This window comes from Desmodus rotundus, chromosome 2 (assembly GCF_022682495.2).
Source record: "Desmodus rotundus isolate HL8 chromosome 2, HLdesRot8A.1, whole genome shotgun sequence".
Lineage (NCBI taxonomy): Eukaryota > Metazoa > Chordata > Mammalia > Chiroptera > Phyllostomidae > Desmodus > Desmodus rotundus.
Window position 1 is genome coordinate 40,983,159 of NC_071388.1, and position 24,345 is coordinate 41,007,503.

At 39.1% G+C, this 24,345-nt stretch overlaps 1 protein-coding gene across 2 annotated transcripts in view; it reads left to right on the forward strand.

The window, feature by feature from the left end:
• The window catches only part of LOC128780200 (uncharacterized), a 486,095-nt gene that overhangs the window by 379,311 nt on the left and 82,439 nt on the right, over nt 1–24,345 (forward strand). The window contains exon 7 of one of the 2 annotated variants that reach the window (XM_053918121.1): nt 13,708–13,768. The exons of the other annotated variant lie outside the window; for it this stretch is intronic. Coding sequence (XP_053774096.1) covers nt 13,708–13,768 — 61 coding nt within the window. The remainder of the gene's footprint in view (nt 1–13,707; nt 13,769–24,345) is intronic. 2 annotated transcript variants of the gene reach the window in all.

The window sequence follows — 24,345 nt, forward strand, 5'->3', positions numbered from 1 at the left end:
TGTACTTATGCACCAGCAATCAGATCTATGTTAAAATTCTCTGCTAATCCATAAATGGACTTCTGTTGCTTCAAAAGAGGAAGATAGGATGGAAAGGGAAGAAAAGAAAAGAAAGCAAGGGAGGGAAGAAGGAAGAAGGAAAGAGGAAGGAGGGAGGAAAAGAGGGAGGTAAAAAAACAATGTTTCCTGGTCTCCCTTCCTATTGTAACTCCTTAGCTATTGATGTTACTTACCTTCTGTGTAAGAAGATTCCTTTCAAGTGTCAGCTGAAGACCTTGTTTGGTCAACAGTCAGCATGTCATCATTGTCTTTCTAATATTCAAAGTGTGTCTCTCTATCAGATTCAACTCTTGGTGGCAACCATGGGTCCTACCTCTGTCAGGAAATATCTCTAGCTATCCAGCGTCCTTTCCCAGGTTCTGACCTTAGTGCTGGGGAATCTGTGGCTTCATGTGATCAGGTGTCTCCCAAGCAAAGGAAAAAACAGGCCCATGGGCATAGACAGTTCATGGTTCTCCAGAGCAGTCCCAGCCCTAGAATACCTACTTAAACATATTAGAAAATGTTTCAAGAAGAGCCTTGTTTTCTTATTGGACAATTCTCTCACTTCTCATTTAAGTAATGGAACTGAGTGACTTGAGGGGTAACTCCTATATATACAACTTGAAAATTAATATTGTAGGTTCTGACCTTTTGGTAACAGAAATTTGAAAAGAAGGAAAGGTTGTATGATTTTAAAGAAGAAAAAGGCTTACAACTAAGAGCAACAGAAGGAAGAGCTTAGGCCAGCTCTGCTTTAACTGCCTTTGCTTTCCTTAATGGGTCACAAGTGAGCCTGAAAGTGGGGACTGTTAACATCCCTAACAGTCCTCTGGGATGTTAGCTGTTTCCCTCCTGCCCCTCCCAGCATTTCCTGTGTTGTGATAATGTAAGATGAGATCATTGTTCGAATACGATGAGGAAAGGACTTAGAAAAGAATTTGGGATTTTCCAGTTAAAACTAAGAGCTGTGTTAGTTTGTTTCCTTCTTCTAGTTAGCTGGGAATCAATTTTCTAATTCATTCTCCTCTCTGTCATTTGCCTATTGATAATATGCGAGGCCATGCAGTGCGTGTCCTTTTTTATTCCTTTTAATTAACCTTTAAAATCAATTATGATCACTCATATGGATTTCTATTCTCTCTTCTCATCAAATTTGTTTGGCTTATTTTTTTATTTACACACCCCTACCCACTGCTGTGAATTAGCAATAACAAAAAATCCGCACTCTTCCCTTCCACCTCTTGAACTAGAGAAACAGTTAGCTAATAAGAGGCTAAATGAGCCTTAGAGTATAGAGAAGCTGGAATCCTTAAATTATTTAAATTGAAAAATGGCTGGTTTTACAATCAGAAAAACTCAAGTGGACCATAAGCCCTACTTGATTGTCCCCCCTTATCTGGATGATCTTGTAATGACAGCTGGAGTTATCTGCCATCAGCATCACTGTCCACAAAAGCTTCTCTGCTCTCTGCTCAACTCTTCAGCAACCCTGGGGAGCTGGAGCTATTTCAGGGGAGAGGGCCCTACAGGAATGGAAACTTTATTAAAATGCAAGGCTGTCTCTAGTGACATAAAAGCTCAGTAAAAAGGGATGGATCTAAGACCACAGAGGCAGAAATTAATTGCAGAATGAAAAACTGAGATTTTATACACTGCCACGAATAGGCTAGGGTCAGTGTAAAATAAAAAGCAGTGTGAAATAAACAGTAGTGTAAAATAAAATCTAGAGATAGAGGGAAAGGCAAATAGGGTGTTTGACATGAATAGTGCAACAAATGCTGTGTGTCAGACTAGCCCTTGCAGAGGGCTGTCTCAGGAAGCAGCCCAGTGCAGTGTACCGTGGGATGTCAGGGTAGTTGCTTTGAAATGTTAGGGAAGTACCCCTAAAAGATTCCTGATTTTCTTTTGGTAAGCGATTCATTCTTGAGCTATCATACATGAGTTTTCTGAAACTCCCTGTTACTAACAGAGTTAGGAATAAAAATAGTAACAGGGCCAGCATGCTGTGAGTTGAAGTCTGAAAATGGTCCTTCCCTTCCCTTGTCATATGACCATGAGGAATCTAATCCTCAAAATATATTGTAAGTGCATTTGCCTGATTTGATCCACTGCACTGTAAAATAACAAAATAAGGTCCTAAATTTATTTGACACTGTCCATTCAACTCAAAGGACACCGTGTATATTACTTACTAATAAGCTGAAATGTTTAAACAAAAACCCAAGGCACTAAAGCATAGAACACTTATGTAATTTGTTATAAACAAGGAAAATTAAAAACAAGGTCCAGGTGATTTTAATTTGAGTATATTAAGTTCTTCATAAATCCCTCTTTATTTTGCATTCAAATTTCCTTACTATAAAAAAAATGACTGTAAGTACAATACTCATAAAAACCAGAGTAGTCTGTTCCCTTCTGAACTTCACTACTTTGAAAAAATTTCTCAGGAGAGACTTGTTAACAATATCATGACCACCATGGCAACGACCGACAACGTTTGCTGAGCGTTACCATCTCCCAGGCCTTCTCCCTTCTCCAGGCCTTATCTTCAAGCCTCATTTTCCCTTCTGCTCAGGACCTTGAAAATGAAAAAAAAAAATTGAAGTGGCCATCTAAATTACATAACTGGAATTTCTCTTTCTATGCAACTAGCAAGTTTAGTTAACAGTTGATAAAGCGAAATCAAGTACCCCATTCCTTCATCTTTAGCAGAAGACATTAAAATTACTAGTTACTCCAAATATCAAGAGAACCCCCCAGATATGTAATACTTTTGTTCTTATTTTTTTAAAAAATATTGCATTATTCTTGACATTTTTATAAACTTATTTTTTGTGTGTGATGGGCAAAGATTGGGTGAATTACTTAGGACTCCTTTTTTTTCCATTTCAGTTCACAGATGGCTTAAGGTGTGATCTTATAAACAAGCTTCCTTCTCCAATAGAAGAAAACAAGCTCCTTTTTCTCCCCCAAATCCCAGAGTGCCCCCTCATCCAGCTCCCCCTCCACCCCATTAGTATGCACGCTGCACACTTGAGGTCCAGCGAGCAGCTTGTTTGGCTTGGGAGGATGGTTTTTGCAAAACCCCAACCTCTGTTCCACAGGGACACATATCGAATGACAGTTCCTCATCGTAACTGTAACTCACTCCACCGTGTTCTCCCGTTCAAGACAGCGCCTCCAAGTGCGAGTGGAGTGAAAACAATGCTATTACAGGGATAACCCTGAGTTTGCTTTATTATTATTTCGCATTGCTTGTAATCACAGCTGATCATGACACACTACAGTCTCATGACATTGGGGTTCAAAACTACCCATTTAGCAAAGTTGGCGGCCAGACCGGGAGCACAAATAAATGATAAGAGATCCTTAGATCCCTGGAGCTGACCTGAGATCTGAGAGGACACTCTGAACCAACACTGGCTCTTGGGACTCTCAGCGAATGATAGGACCACATCGTACTGCTCTGCTCCCTTCAGCCTGGTGCCCCTTGCTCCAGGTCAACTCAACAGACTCAAATTTATGGACAGGACAGGGCAGAGTGTGTTACATTAAACTAAGATTTAAATAGGCTTCAGACACCTGACAATGAATAGTATGAAGTTAATTTTATGCACCATGATTAAATTTCTGTCTTAATTGTATTATTGGCATATGTTAACATATACTTTACATTGAAAACAAAATTATTTTTAAGATCTTCAGTGTTACAAATGCAATTTTGATTCTCTGGAGAGCTTTTGAAAAGGCCGATACTGAGACCATACGCCCAGACAAATGAAATCGGAATCTCTGAGAAGGGGACCCAGGCACCAGTATTTCTTAAAGCTCTGTGGGTGACTCCATTTATAAGCAAGGTTAAGAACCACTGGTCTCAAGGAAGGAAAAGCGTAGGAGAGGGAGATCAGCATAGCGAGGTATTAAGAAATTGTGGTCATATAATTATAATCGGTGTTATTTACATTTGTCAACCTGATATTCTGAGAGCTGCCAGTGACACTGGGGATGAACCTAAGATTGCCAGACACAAGTCTCTCTCTGCTTCTATGTATGCATCTATCCTTGGAGCCTATGTCCCTGGGAGCCAAGGACAAAAAGGAAGTGGTAACTTCTCCATGGTGGCAGCATTCTCTCAAAACTGATTCAATTGCCCTGGCTTGTGTGGCTCAGTGGATTGAGCGCTGGCCTGCGAACCAAAAGGTCACCAGTTCAATTCCTGGTCCTGGGTTGTGGGCCAGGTCCCCAACGCGGTTGTGAGAGACGCAACTGATGTTTCTCTCCCCCTCTTTCTACCTACTTTGTCCTCTCTCTAAAAGTAAATAAAATCTTTTTTAAAGTGTATTTTAAAAATTGATTCAGTAAAACCTTTCTCTACTTTTTTCTCCTTAGAGGCAGGTAGTAGAGTCCTGTGCCTACTACAAATTTCTTCAGAAAAAGACAGATTCAGACCAGAGTTTTAAAAATAATACAGAATATTTCTTGGGGGCAGGGTACTAACTTAACCCTTGCTGCAACCCCATGAGGCAGGTATATGTGCCTCCATTTTACAGATGAAGACACTGAGAGACAGCAACATAGGAAGGCTGCTCAAGGTCACACAACTAATGTGCGTCTAAGACTGGACTTCTTATGCTAAGGCAGATGGAAAACTGACCAAGGGTCACCCAGCTATTCATGGACAGCTGCCTGTGTCAAAAGAATCTTCCATTCTTTAAGTAGAGAATCAAATTAGTATGCTAATTTTTGTGTTCTTTGCTAGTATGTATAAGCAAGCATTCTACTGACGGACATAGAAAAGAATCTTAGTATTCAGACACCAGTATGGTATTTGTCCTCTTTTGAAACATCATTGCTAGTTCTCATGACCAATTTAAGTCTATTGGAGTTTCTTTGATTTAAGAAAAAAATGTGGGGAATATTTAAGAGAACCCAGCATAGGCATCTAAGCTCAAGCTTACATGGAATCTTTGAAAATGGAGTATGAGTCCTTCTTACATTTCTGAAAAGGGAAATAGCTCTTGAATTCATGGTGGCAGAAAACAAAAAGAAAAGATCCATTTTGTATGTTCTCCCTATGAAGTCCTAAAGTGTGATAGTGAAATTGGGATTTGGCATCAACCCCAAACAGCTGAAGCCATCTGTTTCCTATTTTGTAAACTTTTCCTTAACCAGAAATTACTAGCTCCCTAAAGACACTGCCCAAGGGAGGACCGGCCCACAACCAATTTGAAGAAAGCAGTTGAGCTTTTATTCACTCATCAGGCTTTGCTTTGTGTCGATTGTGTCTTAGGCACTGTTGCTCTAGCTGTTTCATTTTTATCCCTTCCCCAGCTTACTGGCAATTCTTGTCCCCCTTCCTCTCACACTTCCCAACGGCCTGTCCTGCCCCTCTACCCTCTGAGCTAAATCCTATTCTCAGATCCTTCATTCATATAAAGATAAAAGTGGTTGATAACAGCGAAAAAGAGTTGATTTCCAGGGCGATATGCATTTTAACAGGGATTACATGCTCCTGTGCTGTAATCACAGACAGTGGTTCTCTGGAGCCCAATGAAGGCTGCTCCGATCGTGCCGCTCAGTGGCAGCCTGCTGCTCTCCTGAGGTCAGGTCCACGCCTTCTTGTGTTTCCTACCTGAGCGCCCTCACAGCGCCCAGCTTGTTTGGCACTCGGTAATAAAGGGAACTTTAGCCTTAGGAAAACACATTACGATAGGAAAGATGCTCTGACAGAGCTGAATGGGAAGACTCTGGAGCCGTGAGCCACAATGCCATGGGGAGAAGCCAGGTAAAGCAATAAGAGGGGATAACCTAGTCCCATCATTTGAATGCTTCTGGTAGCCAGTGTCAGTTCTGAGACACTTCTGGGAGTTCCATGTAGTTCAAGGATCTGCAGATCTGATTTTACTCGGTGGCTCTGCTACATTTCAGTTTGTTACATTTGGGTTACACTGAAATTGAGATAAAGACTAAATGAATCATTTAAAATATATTTATTGAGCACCTGCTATGAACCAGGAATGCTGCTAGGCGTTATAAAGATAATAGTATAAACCCCAGTTCCTGCCCTCATAAAGTGAACATTCTCCTTTAAAAGCCTGATGTGAAAGCATTAATTATATAATTCATTATTTAGTTGGAGTCATATTAAGTGCTGCAAAGGAAAATTGCCAAGTACTACAAATTTCTTATCAGAAATTTTACAGATACCATGACCTAATATTAGACAGAGCTTCTTAGGAAAAAAAAAAAAAAGTCATTTAGTCTGATTCCTGAAGGATGAGTAGGAGTGAGCCAGAGAATTCATAGAAGGAAGGGACACTCCAAATAAACACCTTTGACACGTGACACACTAGAGCTAATCCTGAGAATTATCTAGATTCCTTTTCTTGAGGTCTTCACAACAAGCTGCCTGTTCAAGGCTCTGAATCAGACAAAAGGAAACATTGGCACAGAGAAAGAAATTTCCATAGAGGTGGACAGCCCATGAGGCATGCACAATATACTGTGATCTCGTGCATCGTACTGTTTCGCTGCGCTCTTGCCTAGGTCATCAGCACGAACACATTCCCCATCAGTACGCTCTAGGCCAGCAGCTTTCAAATTCAGATACATCCACAGACTAGACTTTCCCTGTGGCTCTGTCCAGAAACCCTGGGCAAAAGAAAAGGAGTTAGGGGGAAAGGGAATGAATCAAGAAACCGAAAACCTCAGAGAGAGCCTGCCTGGTCTGTGTAAGGGATGCTTGAACTATCCCACCCACACTTCTTTTAATATGGAGCCAGTACTTTGTAAGTTTGCAAAATGACATTCCCAAATTCATCACGCCGTTTTATACACCATGATATTTCGTATCACCTTCCTTTGGCCCTCTTTTTTTAGCTAATTAAATTCTTGTTCCTAAAAACTCAGTTCTGGCATCTGACCCTCTTACCCCACTGTCCCAGTCTGCTTTAGGTAGCCTTCCCCTGTGCTCTCATAGCGCGCTGCGCTTTCACACCTCATCCCAGCGATGCTACAGTGATTGATTTACTTACCTGACTCATCCACTTCTTGAGGGAGTAAGTTCCTTAAGGGGTCCTGGCTCACATGTTAATCATTTTTATATCCCTGGTTCCTAGCAGAGCACTTTAAAAAATGCACTCACTGCGTGAATTGATGTTCATACATGATAGTTACTTTCCCTTTCTTAGCCTCTGGAGAGATGTGGAAACTTAGATTTTTGTCTATCTAGTAAACAAGGCTGGTTTTACATGTAAGAAAATTTGACCCATGCCAGTCTGATATCCTCTCCATTTCTAGGTAGCCTGTTGTGGTTACCTTAGACTACCTTTATAGTCTTCCTTTGGAAACATCCTCAGAACAAAATAGGCCGGTATACATGGTCCCACTGACCAATATATCAGTCAAAAACAAGGTTGGTTTTGATGTTCAGTACTGAGTAAGATATAACCATATGCATGTCTGATCTTTTAGTGAATGCATTTTAAATAATGTTCATGTTTCGTATTAGGAATGGCATAATTTCCAAGTAGGAATAGGGAAAGAATAAACTATGACTAGCAGGATATTTGTCAAGTATTTAAATATTTATTTAATGAAAAAAAGGAAAGGATACATTAATAAAGGAATAATTAGATGCATGTATAAATATAGTATAATCCACAGGAATATCAAGCCATTAGTTTAAATAAAGGACTTAATCATTGGCAAAATGTCAAAGCCATCTAACATAAAAATAAAAGCTATTGGAAGTTCATATTTTCCAAACAAACAGCATCCAAATATCATTCAAATAGAGGAAAAGAAGAGTGTGCTTTAAAAAAAAATACTACTAACCTGGAGGAGACAGAAGTTTGATATGAGGAGAAAACCCATTCCACCAATCTTTCTCCTTACACCACCCCTCCCCCCCACCCCTGCATACACACACACAGACCAGCCTCACATATGACATCATGGTTGTCTGGTCGACTTGCTTTGTGAAATAACCTGGAATTGAAAAGCAGGAAGTTAGAGGTAATAGTAGAGTAAGAGAAAGTTCCTGTCAACTGAAATTCTTACTTCTCTGCCTCTTATTCTTCAAGATAGGCATAATTGCCACCTCCTCTACAAGAACCTCTTTTTATCCACTATAGCCCCCAGCTAACTGCCCGTTGCTCTGCACAATCACTACAACCTACCTCTTTTCCTCGTTTGCACCTATTTCCCTATTTTCTATTATAGTTGCCCACAGCTGTCCTTCCTCTGGAATAGGAGCTTTGAAAGAGGGGTTCTGTCTCATTTATCATTATATTCCATTCTCTCTCTCTCTCTGCTTTCTCCATTGCTAACCCAAATCCAGGCAAAAAATCAAGAACTCAGAAAATAATGGTTGGATGGCTGGAAGGGAAGAAGGAAAGAAGAAAAAGAAGGAAGTTTATTTCTGAAGGGGGAAAAAAAAACACTCATCCTCTTTCTTCAAAATACTTTATCTTTCAAAAACCGGGGGACAGCCTTTTTCACCCTGGGTGTTAGGGTACGTGCTCTTGAACACCTCGCTTTGGCAAAGAGCCCAAATTCTATCTCCAACTTGCTGAGTCATTTTCCTTTTCTTTGTGGTTCATTCATGCTTTCCCCCTTCATTGACACATTAGTGTTTCATGGTGAGTGGGCCCTGTTCAGCTGGCAGCCCCGCTCAGCCCCCACACCTCTAAGCTGTCCTCACTTCACTAGTTCCCAATTGCCTGCCTCCCGGGGAGTTCTGTCACTGTCACCATAGAGCTACAAGAGCTGTTTGTTTGCTGTTGCCATACCCAACTGTTGATAACTAACCACGGGAAGCAAGCTCAGAGAATGAGGAACCTCTGCTAGACACCACCTTCTCCCATGTTTTCTTTTCAAAAGCACCCCATTTGTTTTAAGAAAATGAGAAAAATACTGATAATGAAGGAACTGAACAAACAGATCCTGCTTAATTTGGTATCGGGTCATAATCTCTTAATTGTTTTCTTCAAATACCTATACATCTGTTACTTCCAGGCCGTCTATAATAGTGACTCCCAATGAGTTTCTAGTTCAATCTTGTTTCGTAGATCAGCAATTTGTACCTTAACCTCGAAACTAGCAATAATCTGTGAGCAAATTGGTAATTAAAAACTCGCATCTCTAAAGCATGTCATAAAAGTGTTTCCGTTCATTGACTTCCTAAAGGGAATCATACACACACGCAAACACACACATGTATCTGTGACAAGGTCAGCATTTCAGGATTTACTTTTGGGCCTTAAGTCCTTAGTGGGTGCTTAATAACTCCCTGCAAACACACTGATTAGTTTTACTAGCTCCTTGTTATTTCCAAAAAGAGAGTATTTTCTAGATTTTTCTGATCAACAGATGAAGCGTACGTTTTCTTAAACTGTGGAAATAGAATAATTCATATTGCAAGGTCATTTATTACCAGCCAGACCCTCATGTTGCTCGACGGGGCTCTGATAATCACCTATTTCAGAAGCCATTAGCCTTCTGTGTGTTGTAAAGCACTCTTCACTAAAACTGGTCTATGCCTTTGTATTCCCCGGGGAGGAATGGTGTGTTCGGAAGTAACAGACCTCTGTTGACCAAGTAAGAAAGTCCTTGATGCACAAATAGTACATTAAACTGCGTTTATTTGAGTGTTGAAATTAAACAGTGTGTGGAATCCCTGCCCAGGTATGGGAGCATATAAAACCTTTGAGAAGTTGTACATTAATTCAAATGCGTAATATTACAGAAACACGAACATTTAAGAAAAATACACATCGAAAGAATGTGACAATCAAGGCTTAGGTAGGCACTTACAGCAGGACAGCAGGAGCTAGATTTAACTTATTGATTTTAGAACCACTGTTTTTTTAATAAAAAAAAGAGGTGAAATATTGCTTTTTACTGTTTTCAGATAATAATGACTGTTGTTGCAAATTATAAAATTTAATTAGCTATATAAATGCCAGAGGAACAAATAGTATGCTATTGTCTTGATATCTTTCCAGAAATTAGTCTTTTAAAATAAATTTGCCATATTAATCATCTAAAAATATTTTTGATCACTGAATTAATAGTTTGCAGCCTGTTTTCAGGTGCGCATTGCCATAGGTGATTGCTTCTTAATTACTACATGGGCTCTTTCTATTCACTCATATTAATTCATGTTTTCTGGCATAGTCCCAAAAGGCAGCCTTGCCCTATATCTTCTAATTACTTCTATAATTGAATTTGCCCACTTTTTCTAACCTATTTTTTAAACTGACTGTGTTTGTTCATGGTTTATTGTGTCTTTTTTGTGTCAGTTCTCTGCAAGCAGAATGTACATTGATTCTTTCCTCGTTTCTCATTAATTTTCAAGAGCTTTGCTGCATGTCTGTTTTTTCAGTCTGTCAGACCTATTGCAAGACCAAAAAAAAAAAAAAGACTCTTATTATTAAAGGTTAGGTAAAATAGACTGAAGTTAATTAATTCATTAGTAACTCTGAGCCAATTACTGAAGCCTTCTCTTATTTATATACTTGTTAACAAGACAGAAATGAGAAAGGCCAATTATAGGCACATGTCCTTCCGAAGTTCGGCAAAACCAGAGCTTATTTATTGATGCCCCTCCACAAAAATTTTTAGTTTATATATCAGATATGTGAAATTGCATTTTTAAATTGTTGACCAATACTCTATTCTATTAATAAATTTTAAAGGTTTTTCCCCCATCTAGATATATTTAATATGTCTAATATTATTAAATTCTTCTAAACTTATCAGAAGGAGTTCTGCTGAGCCTTAGAGCAATTACAAAAATAGGAGAAATTTGACTTATTTTCTGATTTTCATTAATCTCTTTTCCCCAAACTATTAAGTTTTTAATTCTTGAAATGAGATCATTGATTAGCAGATCTCATAAATAAGCACCCTTTACAATATGTTCTACTTGATTTTTACTGAATTTGCCAAAACCTTACAACATATGCAAAGGCAGTTTTTTTCTTCTGGATTTTTTCTATGACATATAAAAAATTGTTAACTGCTTCATCCATATAAACTACCTGCATAGTATACACTGTACCCATCACTTCCTCTTCCCTGCCTCAGAAATATTTTGTTAATAGGGGTTCGGAGGGAAAGGGTCCACGATTGATTAGTTTTCTGTACATCTGTATTCTCTTCCTGTGCTGATGCCAGCATGGGCCCAACAGATCAACACAGTCAACTGACACTAATGTCTCAATAAATTGACTGGTTGTTTGAATTAACACTAATTTATGTTTTTTCTTTCTTTCTTTCTTTTCTTTTTCTTTCTTTTTGAATATCATGTGGACTCATGTTTTCACAGTTGCCAAACTGTGTAAACGTGATGGTGATGCCAAAATAAGTAAGGGTTATTGCTGCCTAACTTTTTAGTTTTTTCCTAAGTTTCAAGTGTATTAAAATTTAATCAAATATTTTATAGAATAGTAACAATAACCACAGCATTGTAAAATGAGAGGGAATCTCGGTAGATGATTTATCCAAGTCTTTGATCCTTGGAAGACCAAAGGAAAAAAATTTTAAATGTGTAGTATACCTTTTCAGGAAGTCTTTCATAATGGTTCCAAACCTCTATACCCTCTTATTCACAAGTATTTTTTTTTGGAAATTTTCACTGGGCATATAACAACTTGTATTGTACTGGCTTATTACCTAATTGAGGACATAACTATGTTTTATGTGCTCTGTAGCCCCAGCATTTAGCACAACGCCTGGCAAATAGTAGGCCCTCAATAAATATATGTCAAAAGCATTAGGGATGAGGAGTCCATAATCTCTTTCTAACGTGTTCCATGTCTAACCTCCCTCACTGTCTAGGTTAGCTAAAGAATTTCATGCTTGAAATCAGTTAATGTATCTTAATTTTCTGTGGTAACTGCAATAAAGTGGTAGCAAATGTTCCGTTATTAACTCATTATGTAAGCTTCCCTGCTCCAAGATTAAAAATTTATACTAATTTTTTCTCAGATGAACTGTTTTTTATTCTTTTAATTATATTTGACTTTTTGAAAGGCTTTACTGACCTCAAGTTTGTTACTTGGGGCCAAGACCACACAGGACCTTGTTCCCCTTCCAGTTCCCTGTGCAGTGCAGGCTCTGTGTTTTCAGAAACACCTGTGTGAAACAAATTAGATTCCCTAGACTCCTTTACTCTTCAGGGCTTTTTTCACCCGTTGGTTCTTCATGCCCCTGCTTCAGTGAAGCTAGTTTTCCTTAGGCTAACTTTTGTGTGTTGTCCTTGCCTTTCTGTTTGTTCTTTCCTTCTGTCTGTCTCTCTGTCCATTCGTCTCTGTTTCTCTCTTTCTTTCCTCCTCTCCTCCCCACTCAGTCCCTCCCTTCCTTCTCTCCATTTCCTTCCTTCCTTCCTTCCTTCCTTCCTTCCTTCCTTCCTTCCTTCCTTCCTTTCTTCCTTCCTTCTGTTTTTGTGAAATAAGGTATTTTATATCAATGAGTCATTGTCTCCTAATAATGGCACCACATATATTTATAATGTTTTTCTGGTGTACAACCTCTTATCATGGATACTATCTCATTTGATTCTTACAGGCTACGTATTATACAGATGAAAAAACTAAAATTCAGAGAGGTTAAGTGACTTGCCTAAGGCCACAGAGCTAGTTACAATTTTTTTAAGGATTTTATTTATTTATTTTTAGAGAGAGGAGTAGGGAGGGAGAAAGAGAGAGAGAGAAACATTGACATGTGGTCGCCTCTCACATGTCCCCAACCAGGGACCCTGGCCCATAACCCAGGCATGTGCCCTGACTGGGAATCGAACTGGTGACCCTTTGGTTTGCAGGTCAGTACTCAATCCACTGATCCACACTGCCACAGCTACAATTTGTTTTTAAATTCTTGACTTGTTTGCCTGTGAGAACAAAATCCAGAAGGATTTTTTTTAGTTGATTCTTACCTGCTCAGTGAGGAAATTACTTGATGTACTCCCCAAACAGCTGGATTTCTACTCAGCTAAATGATTTTTCCAGTAATTATATTGGTCACTAAAAGGAAGAAAATGTGTCTTAGTACTTTAACGTGCATATATCATCCTGTGAATATGCAGGTTTCTGGTTCAGTAGGTCTGCGTTTCCAATGAGCTCTCAGGTGACTTGGTGAAGGGGGAAGGTGGAATACTGCCAGTCCTCGGGACTCACCTGAAGTAACTAGGTGTGGTGGACAGAGTGAGGAAGGCTTTGGAGTTGTAAAGACTTGATTCAAGCACTGGCTCATCTGTTTATTCTGACCTTGGGCAAGCCACTTGGCCTCTGTGAGCCTCTGTGTCTTCAACCTTAAAATGGTGGTAATAATACAGATCTTAGTCACTGAAAGCCAAGGGTATTGACTTTTAGTGAATTGGCCTGCTTCCTCTCCACTACTGCCTTATTAATCTTCCTAAGGTCTCCCTCACTCAGAAACTTTCAAGTGAGCCTCATCGCCCAGTGAATTATGTACAAACTCCTCCCCTTGAACCTCAAACCTTCAATGTTAGAGCCAAAGTCACCTTCCTATCTGGCTCTCTCCCTACTTCCTACTCAAACCCTACATGTAGGTAACACATCAGATTTCCTCTTTTTGATTCAGCTTTGTCCCACTCAATCCTTGTCAATCCAATCTATAAAAATTCTATCCTTCCTTTAGGTCTCCTCCCATCCAGGCTCTTACTGGATATCCATCCCCTGCCACTCCCAACTCCCACCAGGTATGTCTCACTAGCATTTGAATTCTCAGAACAGTTTTTATCTTTGGATGGTTTCTTTAGTATTCTATCCTGTGTGCTAGTTATTTCTGTAATCATCTCTCCTCCTGTTAGGACTCTAAGTTCCATGAAGATGAGCATCAGGTATTGTTCAGATATCACAGTGGTAGGAAGATAGCTTTGGGGTGCACTGACCTGGGTATGGACCTCAGCGCCACCATTTGTCAGGACTAGCCTCCTAACCATCTGAGCTCGTCTTCTCATCTTTAAAAGCAGGTGCCAGTAATACCCAACTTGCAGAGTTACTGGAAGAAATGTTGTAAATAAAGTACCTCACAGAATATCTAGCACATGTAAAAGCTCATGTCAGTGAAACTGAGTAGATTAAAACTGGCTATTTAATCCCTACACAACACAGACATTTATTCCAGTGTGCAAACAACTGGACTGAAGCCCAGCCTTCCTATTTGTGCGAAATTTTAACATTTTCTTTTCTGGCTATGTTTATGTGAGTACTGAGTCTTATCAGAATATTCCATGTTCAGCCCTCTTCAAATTAAAGTACATTTGTTGATGTAGTTTAAAGTGCTAATGAAAAAGCAATGTAGTATGCTGGGTTTTGTTAAAAAGAGCACGGGGTTTATACTTAATACTGGGCCTGAATCCAAATTGCCCCCGCTCTAGTAGTTTCCCTAACCTCTGCAAACTATGACAACCTCAGAAGTTCGATTTGAGATTTTTCTACTTTCTTCTTTATTTGTCTGTATTTTTTTTTGGAGATTTAAAAAATAAAGAGTATATTATTTCTATAGCCTAGAAACAATAGTAATATTATCATGGATGACAGCAATAACTTTCAGTGCCTAAATCTCCACTTTTGTGAGTTGAATTTATACATTTTGCTTGACTGTTAGGTGAACTTAAATGCTTTGTTTATTTCAGTAATTGCTAAGAAGCAGTACATTTCTCTTTCAATTATTACCAACTAATTTTATTTTTTAATTTTTTAAGTAAATTCTTATTTTTCAATTATGTTTGTTGTACAATATTATCTTAGTTTCAGGTGTACAACCCAGTGGTTATTTATATAACTTATGAAGTGATCACCCCCCCAAAATCTAGTACTCATCTGTATGGTATCGAACATTGGGGTGTTCGATAGTAATACAATACTATTAAATAGTATTGTAATACATAGTTATTACAATATTATTTACTCTATTTCCTATGTTGTACTTCATATCCCTGTGACTATTTTTTTCTTTATTTAAATCATTTGTTATTTTCCAAAAGAACCTATGCACCCCAATGTTCATAGCAGCACAATTTACAATAGCCAAGTACTGGAAGCAACCTAAGTGTCCATCAGCAAATGAGTGGATCCAAAAACTATGGTACATTTACACAATGGAATTCTACGCAGCAGAGAGAAAGAAGGAGCTTATACCCTTTGCAGCAGCGTGGATGGAACTGGAGACCATTATGCTAAGTGAAATAAGCCAGGCGGTGAGGGACAAATACCATGTGATCTCATCTTTAACTGGAACATAATCAACAGAGGAAAAAAGCAAACAAAATATAACCAGAGACATTGAAGTTAAGAACAATCTAACAATAGCCAGAGGGGAGTGGGGAGGGGACAGTGGGGAGAGGGGTTTATAGGAACTACTATTAAGGACACATGGACAAAATTAAGGGGGAGGGTGGAGGGTTTGGCTGGGGTGGGGTGGAGGGATGGGGAGAAAATGCAGACAACTGTAATTGAATAACAATAAAAGTAAAAAAAATAAAATAAATCATTTGTTATTTTTCAACTGCAGTTGATATATAATATTATATTAGTTTCAGGTGTACACCCCAGTGATTAGACATTATGTAATTTACTAAGTGGTCATCCCAATAAATCTTGCACCCATGTGACACCATACATAGCTATTAGAATATTATTATGTTCCCTATGCTGTGCTTTATCCCCATGACTATTCTGTAACAACCAATTTGTACTTTTTAATCCTTTTACGTTTTCATCCATCCCCTGATTTTCCTCCCATCAGGCCACCATCAAAATGTTCTCTATATCCATGACTCTGTTTCTGTTCTGCTGGTTTATTTATTTTTTTAGATTCAATTGTTGATGGATATGTATTTAATGCCATTTTATTGTTCATTTTTTGGTCTTTTTTTTTTTTTCTTTTCCTTAAAGAAGACACTTTAACATTTCATGTAATAAAGGTTTGGTGGTAACAAACTAGCTTTTTCTTGTCTGGGAAGGTCTTTATCTGACCTTTGATTCTAAATTGGGTAGAGTAATCTTGGTTGTAGGTCCTTGCTTCTCATCACTTTGAATATTTCTTGGAAATCCCTTCTGGCCTGAAAAGTTTCTGTTGAGAAATGAGCTGACAGTCTTATGGGAACTCCCTTGTACGGTAACTGTTTTTCTCTTGCTGCTTTTAAGATTCTCTCTTTGTTTTTAACCCTTGGCATTTTAATTATGATGTGTCTTGCTGTAGGCCTTTTTGGGTTCATCTTGTTTGGGACTCTCTGTGCTTCCTTGATCTGTATATCTATTTCCTTCCCTAAGTTTGGGAAGTTTCCTGTCATTTTTTCAAGTAGGTTTCCAATTTATTGCTCTCTCTCTCTCCTCCTTCCAGCACCCCCATGATGCGAACGTTGGTACACTTGAAGTTATTTCAGAGGCTCCTTACACTCTCCTTATTTTTTGGATTCTTTTTCTTTTTCTGTTCTGACTGGGTGTTTTTTTCTTTATTATATTCCAAATCACTGATTTGATTCTCAGCTTCTTCTATTCTACTGTTGATTCTCTATAAATTTTTCTTCATTTCAGTTAGTGTAGCTCTCATTTCTGATTGGTCCTTTTTTCATGGTTTCCATGTAATTTTTTATGCTGTTGAAGTTCTCACTAAGTTCACTGAGCCTCCTTATAACCAGAGTTTTGAACTCTGCATCTAGTAGATTAATTGTCTCCATTTTTTTAAGCTCTTTTTCTGGAATTTTGTTCTGTTTTTTCATTTAGGGTATGTTTCTTTGTCTCCTCATTTGGCAGCATCCCTATATTTGTTTCTGTGTATTAGGTAGAGCTGCCACCTCTCCCGGGCTTGGTAGAGTGGCCTTATGTAGTAGGTGTTCTGTAGGGTCTACTGGCACAGCCTCCCTGGTCACCCAAGCTGGGCAATCCAGGTGCATCTCCTGGGTGGGCTATGTACACCCTTTTGTTGTAGTTGAGCCTTGATTTGTGTTGGCACATTAATGGGATGGATTTACCCCAGACTGATTGGCTACAATGACTGGTTGCTACAACCATAGAAGATCAGCTGTGAAGGGGCCCACTGCCCAGCTCAGGATTTACTTCAGTGGGGCACTGGTGCCTGCTGAGTTCACCCCTTGAATATGTCACTTTTGGAGGTGGTTGGGCAGTGCTTTGACATGGTCTGAAGATGTCCACCAGGTGCACCAGCTCTGGGGCCTCCCAGGAGGTGAAAGCTAAGGTCAACTGCCACCTATTTTCTGCCCAGGACCACCCAGCATGAGCTCTAACATGATCTGCAGATGTCTGCTACTTGTGATGGGGTTGGAGGTGCCCAGGAGAAGCCAAGCTGTGAACCAAGGCCAGCTGCTTCTAGTGGTGGGTCTGGAACTACTTAGTGCAAGGTATGGGGCATGCTGAGGCCAGATGTAGCTTGTTTGAGAGATTTTAGGAAAGTCTAAAGCATGAGTGGCAACAGGCCATTCATGTGGAAAAGGCACTGGAAACAACTTGGGTGGGCTCAAAAGTTGGGTGGGGCAGATCTCAGGTAATCACCAGTGTGGGGCGAACAGTGATAGCCAGGTTGATGGAGATTTAAATGTGCCCCTATGCAGGCAGTGTGTGGTGTGTGTGTGTGTGTGGGGGGGTGTCTCAGAAAAGAGACAATGGCTTTTGCCAGCACTTTTGGCTTGCAGAAAACTGCCCCTCCAGCTCTCGCCCCGATGCCAGACAGTTTAGTTCCTCTGCACATGTTGCTGGTACCTTTCTAGCTGCTCTCCCAGTACTGGAGCTCAGAGGGTGTGAGTCTGAATGAGTTCATGCATGGGCTCTTTAAGAGGAACTGTCTGGGACTCCACAAATCTTTGTGCCCCTCAGCCTCTCTATCTGCTCATTTTTACAGCCAAAATTAATGGGGATCTCTCCCCTTGGCACTGAACCCCTGGGCTGTGAGTCCTAGTGTTGGGCTGGGATCCCTCAATCCTCACAGGGGACCTCTGAAGGGAAGACATTCCTCCTGATTTTTATCTGCCACATGTAGGTGTGGGACTAGACCATTCTGCGTCTCTGCCCCTTCTACCAGTTTCATTGTGGCTTCTTCTTTAAATCCCCAGTTGTGGGACTTCTATTTAGCTAGGTTTCAGGTTGTTTTTAATGGTGGTTTTTCTGTACTTTAGTTGTAATTTTGATATGGTTTGGGGAGGAAGCAAGTACTGCATTACCTATGCTGCCATCTTGACCAGAAGTCCTATTATCCACTAACGCTTTAAAATAATTAATCAATAAGCTATATCACCATTCAGTTTACCCTTTTTGAGGAATAACTAACTTTTTTAATTACTAGAAGTTAAATGTCATCCATGTAACCAACGTTGCCTCAAAGCCTGGACAAACGATGGATCCAAGTTGCACCTAAACTTAGGGCAGTCAAAGCCAATGTCGTGGCTATAGTCAGTCTGTTGTTTTGTTAATGTGGGGAAAGAGGGTTTTTAAAAGAGAAATAGAAAATGGGGCAAACCTTGTTTTAATCAGGGAGTGTAAGGAAAGAAAATTAAATGCCTATGTTGCAACTTATTCTTTCAGACTACCAATAACATTTTCCCTTAGCCTCAAGAGACAGTCATAAAACAATGGCTCATAGTGTTTTAGAACAGGAAATAAAGTTGTGTACTGTATATGTATGCAGTCCTACATAAGAGGAAGGCAGCTTTAAAGCTGCTGTTGCCTCCTGGAATAAAAAGAAAATAAACTGGGATTCTGAGTTGAGTATGTACGCATTTTCTGTTTTTCTGTCTTATGTGTCTTTATTGCTAAAAATATTTTTATGAAATTGCTCTATGCATCTTTAAGCTTCATGTGGTCCTGTTTGCTCATTCTCAAATCTCAAATCATGATGGAATTATGAAAGATCTTGAGTTATTAAAAGTAGAGAAATTGCATTTTGTTTGTGAACTGAACAGCAGGCCAGGCAATGTCTTCAGAAACAAAGATTTTATTTTTTATTTTTAAAAAATGTTCTTTTTCATTATAAGCTAAAATGAGGGATGATGCCAGGACAAAAAGATTAAAACTGTCTGCCTGAAAGCTATAACATTGAAGCTGTCTACATAGCTATAAATGAAGTAGAGATTGTTTTCTTTTTATTAACTTCTTAGGCCCATGTAAAGCATCTTACTGGGTGATCAAATCTTGAAAAGTCACTGAAGTTTCAGTTACCAGTCTGCAGCATATTGTTGCTCAATTTAACAATAAAAACAACAAAGAGGTATTTAGTTTCACTTCATGCAGCATAAACACAGACTGAGACACATTCCATCAAATAGATGGTTATGAGCATGGGCTTCAAATCAAACTAACCTGAGTGTGAGCCCTGGGTCTACCACTTGCTAACTATGTGATGTTTGGCAACCTAATCTCATGAAGTTTGTTTCCTCATCTGTAATATGGGGAGTATAACATATTTCATCTGAGTTAAGATGCACATTCTTTCACATTTTATCATCTCTAAATCAGAAGCATCTTATAACTTGATTTAATCAACATTTTTTCTTAATTATCTAATTTATAAACTATAGCATTTGCTATTCAAGTAAATAATTAATGTATATTTCATAGAGTTGTTTTGATATATATATCAAAATAATGATATATATAAAATGATATATATGATATATGATATATATAAATGATATGTATATATAATTATATATGTGTGTGTATATATATATAAACTAATGATGTAAAACTTTATGACCTAGAACCTGGTCCACAGAAGTCTCTTAGTGAACAATACCCATTAATGTTATACAGTATGATCTTTGTAAACACTGGTATTTACCTGGATTTTTAGTCATAATTTTTGTTTGCCAAAACTGGAAGTCAATTTCTTTACAAAATCCTTTTTGTTGGAATAGTCTGCCTACCAAATTGTTCATCAAACTTCCTCCAATATATCTGGCAGCAAGATATTGACCCTAAGTGTTTGAGTCTGAAATGTGGTCAAAATAAAGTTTGTGGAAGTCTACACTGACTTGTCAGGTCGACTTGTCTGCAGGCACAAAGAGGAGTAATTAGTAAGCATGACTCCACAGTGCCTAGCCCACAGTAAGCACTGCAGAAATGTTGCGAGGTAGCAGCATGTCGAGAGTGGTAGAAGAGCATAGATTCTGGAGCCAAACTGACTGGGTTCGAGTCTTGGCTCTTCCCCTTACAAGTTGTACAAACCTTGGACCAGTTATTTAACCTCTCTGTGGCCTCCATTTGCTACTGGGGTGAAAATTAAATGAGCAATGTCCATAGAAGGTGCTTTATAAGGTTGCTATTATTATTGAAAATACAGTCTTTTTTAATTTAAGTTCTTTAAGGTCTGAATTTTCTGATACTAAAAGGGAATATTGCTATAATTTACTTTTCAAGCAGGTGAGTGTTATAATTCTGTTAGAGGCATATACCATATAAAACATGTAATCTACTAATAGTATCTTTGAGGTATTTGTGATTATGTAATCTAGCTGATAAAACTAGCCTATCTGGCAGTAAACACATGACTGAAAACAAAGTCTGAAATTGCTTCTAACAGCTTCTGGAGTGTCTGTATAATATTATCTTGTTATGGCTTAAAATTCAGTGGAATATATGACAGCCTGCCTTCCCCAAGAAAGGGTCATATGACTAGAAACTTTAGAATGCTCTTCTTCTAACATTTGTTCACTTGTAACCCATATTATTCTAATTTTTTAAAGTTGTGAATATAAAAAAAGGTTATCAACATAACTGTTATGCCTAAAACAACTATGGCCATCAAGCATGTATGTCTAAGCACTAGTGTGGTTTTTAACTTATTGATCAAACCTATTAAATACAAAGAATCAACTCTGAAATGAAGTAAAACTTACCAATAGTTAATCATTACTTTTGAGTGGTAATTATGTGGTAATTCACTTAAATAATGGTAATCAGCATTATTTCTTCATAATCAAAGCACATATTTAGCTTTTCTCTTCCTCACTCTTCACTTTTGGTTCCCCATCAAATATCTAGCATTGGTGTAAATACTAAGAGACTGTAACACAATGTGTTGGAACGTTGGTGTTCCAACAACGTGGCTCCAGAACCCAGTGTGTCACTCAACTAACCCCCAAATCTTGAATAATATTTGTTCTTGCTAATGTCATAAGTCTCCTGTACGCTGGATGGCCATTCCTTTACCCTGCAACTCTGCCATCTAAAATGTGCCTTCCAAGGTTTACCTGGTAAGGAAAGCAGAGCCTGGAGGGACTCAGGAGACAGTACTGGAACTGGCTTACATCACTTCCTTCCCTTTCCATTAGCTAACATGCTGTCATACAGCCCCAATTAAATCACAAGGGAGACTGAGAAATATCATCTTCCTACTTGTCCAGGAAGAAAAAATAGTGTGATGAATATGTCACATTTTCTATGCCACAGCTTCTTACTAGCTATATAACTTTAAACAAGTTACTAAACTTCTGAGTCTCAGTCTTCTCATTTGCAAAGTGGCAGTAATAATACCTATCTCACAGAGCTGTGGATAAATGAGAAATGTAAAGCACTTAGCATAAGTATGTTATAAAATTGCCCTGTTTTCTTACTAATAATCACAGTCTCTCACTAGAACACACACCAATACATAACAGAATCCCAGTTGGTCATGAGCACCTGAGTTCTCCAGTCCACACCCGTCTAGCTCCCTGTTGATCCTTTAGCTCCTGCCCAGCCTGTCGGGGGAGCAGGCCTCAAGGCAGCCGAGTCTTGGCCATGGGACTGATACCAATATTAGCATCACACCCCAAGGGCTGATACAAAGAGAAGGCAAATTTAGGGCAGGACACTGAGAATAGGCTCCAGGAGTCTTGGAGGGGAAGATTTTTGAGGAGATAAATTAAAGGAGTGGAGGACAGAGGGGAGAACAAGTTATATGAACATATATTTAAAGTGGACCCCAAGTCCCAAGATAGCAGCTGCAAGAAATGGGGAAAATGAACACATGTCGAGTACTTATAGGGCTTTCACACAAGTAACCTCATTGAATTCTCACAAGAAACCTTGGGTAAGAATCATTAACCCCAGTTTTCACACAGTTGAAGTAACTCACCCAAGCTTCACATAGCTCAAAGTGACACAGGTGGGACTGGGTCTCCAAAGTCCTAGTGTAGCATTCTTTGTACTATGCCACCACTTTACGTCTCCCAGTGATGCTGAATTGTGCTGAGGACCAGAAGACCTCAGAGAATAGGCAGGAAGTTTATCCTCCTCAGGGAGCAGGAAGTGAATCCATCTACCTCCTCAAGCAATCCCTGCTAACCCCACTTCCCACAGAACAGAACAGCTTAACTCAGGGTCAGCCAACAGTACAATGTATTTTCAATAGACCCCAGACTCACACAAATATAGCCCTCTCTACTTGCTAATATTTAAAACAGATCTCACTGAGAGAGGCAACAAGTGTGTGGATAGCTTTCCATTAACATGTATGTGAGAGCATTTCCTTTTGGGGGCACATGTATTATAGAACGATTCTTACAGAGTAGAACAAGGATTTAGGTGGAGAAAACTTGTCAAACCAAGGTCACAGCTCTCCGATTTCATAGTCTGACAGCTTGTACACCAAAACGTGGTCCAGAAGAAGTGTTGGGTCCTCTGCAGCCAGACAGGCCTGAAATATGGTGGGAACGGGCCCCACTGCACCATCTCATGCAGTGAACCTGACTATCATGACGTGAAGGGCCCTCAGGGTGTCCAAACAGACCCAGAAAAACTAAGGAATTGGGGGCTTGGCATTTTAGGAATAGTATTAAAACAGAACTACAACTGCAGCAGCAGAACTGACAGGAATCGCAGACTAGGTTTTTCTAATCTGTCAAAATAAATTTAATTGGAATTGTGAGCAGCATAAACTCTGTAAATTCCAGTCTCTGTCTTTATCTCTAACACATGTGAGGATTCTACCTGCCAATTTGGACAAGTACAAGAAATAGTTCGTGACCCAACATGTCTCTCATACTTTGAATATATTTTGGGACTCTTCTGTCATTTCTATGAAATGGCATCTTCCTAACCATCCATTTTCATGGATGCTACTTAGAATAGGGTTTTTGTAATCCACATGATACTCAGAGGCAATACAGAGTAGTGGGTAGTGGTTAAGAGCTGAGCTCCGGAGTCAGAGTACCTTTGTTTGAATCCAGGCTTTACCATGTAGAAGCTGTCTAACTTGGAGCAAGTTATTCCTGTGTGCCTCAGTCTGTCAAATTCAGAAGTTAATAGTGCTGCTGCGTAAGTTTGTTTCAAGCAATAAATAATTTAATATTTGTAAAGCACTTAGAAAAATGGCTGACACATGGTAAGAGCCCAGTTCTCTAGCCTGGGTCTCTAGAATGAGGGAAAGGGCCCAGGTTACAGAAGAGCCAGTCTTCCACTGCAGTCACCATGAAGAAGGATGGAGAAGAGCTAGCATAGGCAGCTGAATTTGTCTCAGTCCATATCTCAACAATTGAGAAACAAAGATCAGTGCTTCGCCAATTTTAATGTGCTTATGAATCACCTAGAGATCCTGTTAAAATGCAGATTCTTATCCATTAGGTCCAAGGTACAGCTTCAGACTCAGCATTTCTAACAGGCTTCCCAGAGGTGCTAGTGCTGCTGGTGCTGCTGGTCTGCAGACCTCACCTTGAGGAAGTAGAGTCCAGAGAACACCTAGTTCTCACATGCTAAATAGGCTCTTTCTCTAGGATGAGAAAATTCTCCAGGGTCTTTCCTTTTACCCTGCCTCTTCTGTCATTTTTGTCATGGGTCATGGTCAACAAAATATTTGAAAATAAGCTTCAGAGGAAAAGACATAGCTATTCAACCTTGAATTACATAAGATATTTTAAATTTTAAGCATTTGATGATTTTCTCCCTTAGCATCCAAAATTGGCTTCTACTTTTTGCTCATTAATTACAAACTACAAGATTGAGGTGATGTTTGTTTTTTGTTTGTTTTGTTTTGTTTTTGAGGTAGGCAAAATGTCTTCCTCTGCTTTCCAAATAGGATGAGATCAGCAAAACCAAGCATCCTTTTGCCAAATGATGACGTTTGCCAAGCAACCAGTCCTTTCATTTTAACTTCATGCATATTTTTTAAATTTTTTATTAAATCTATTGGGGTAACATTGGTTATTAGGATCATATAGGTTTACAAGTATACATTTCTATGATACAAGATCTGTATATTGCACAAGATCTGTATATTGCTTGTATTTAACATCAAGCATTATTTCAAGGGAAATGTAAACCACTTGTTTGTTTTCCACTG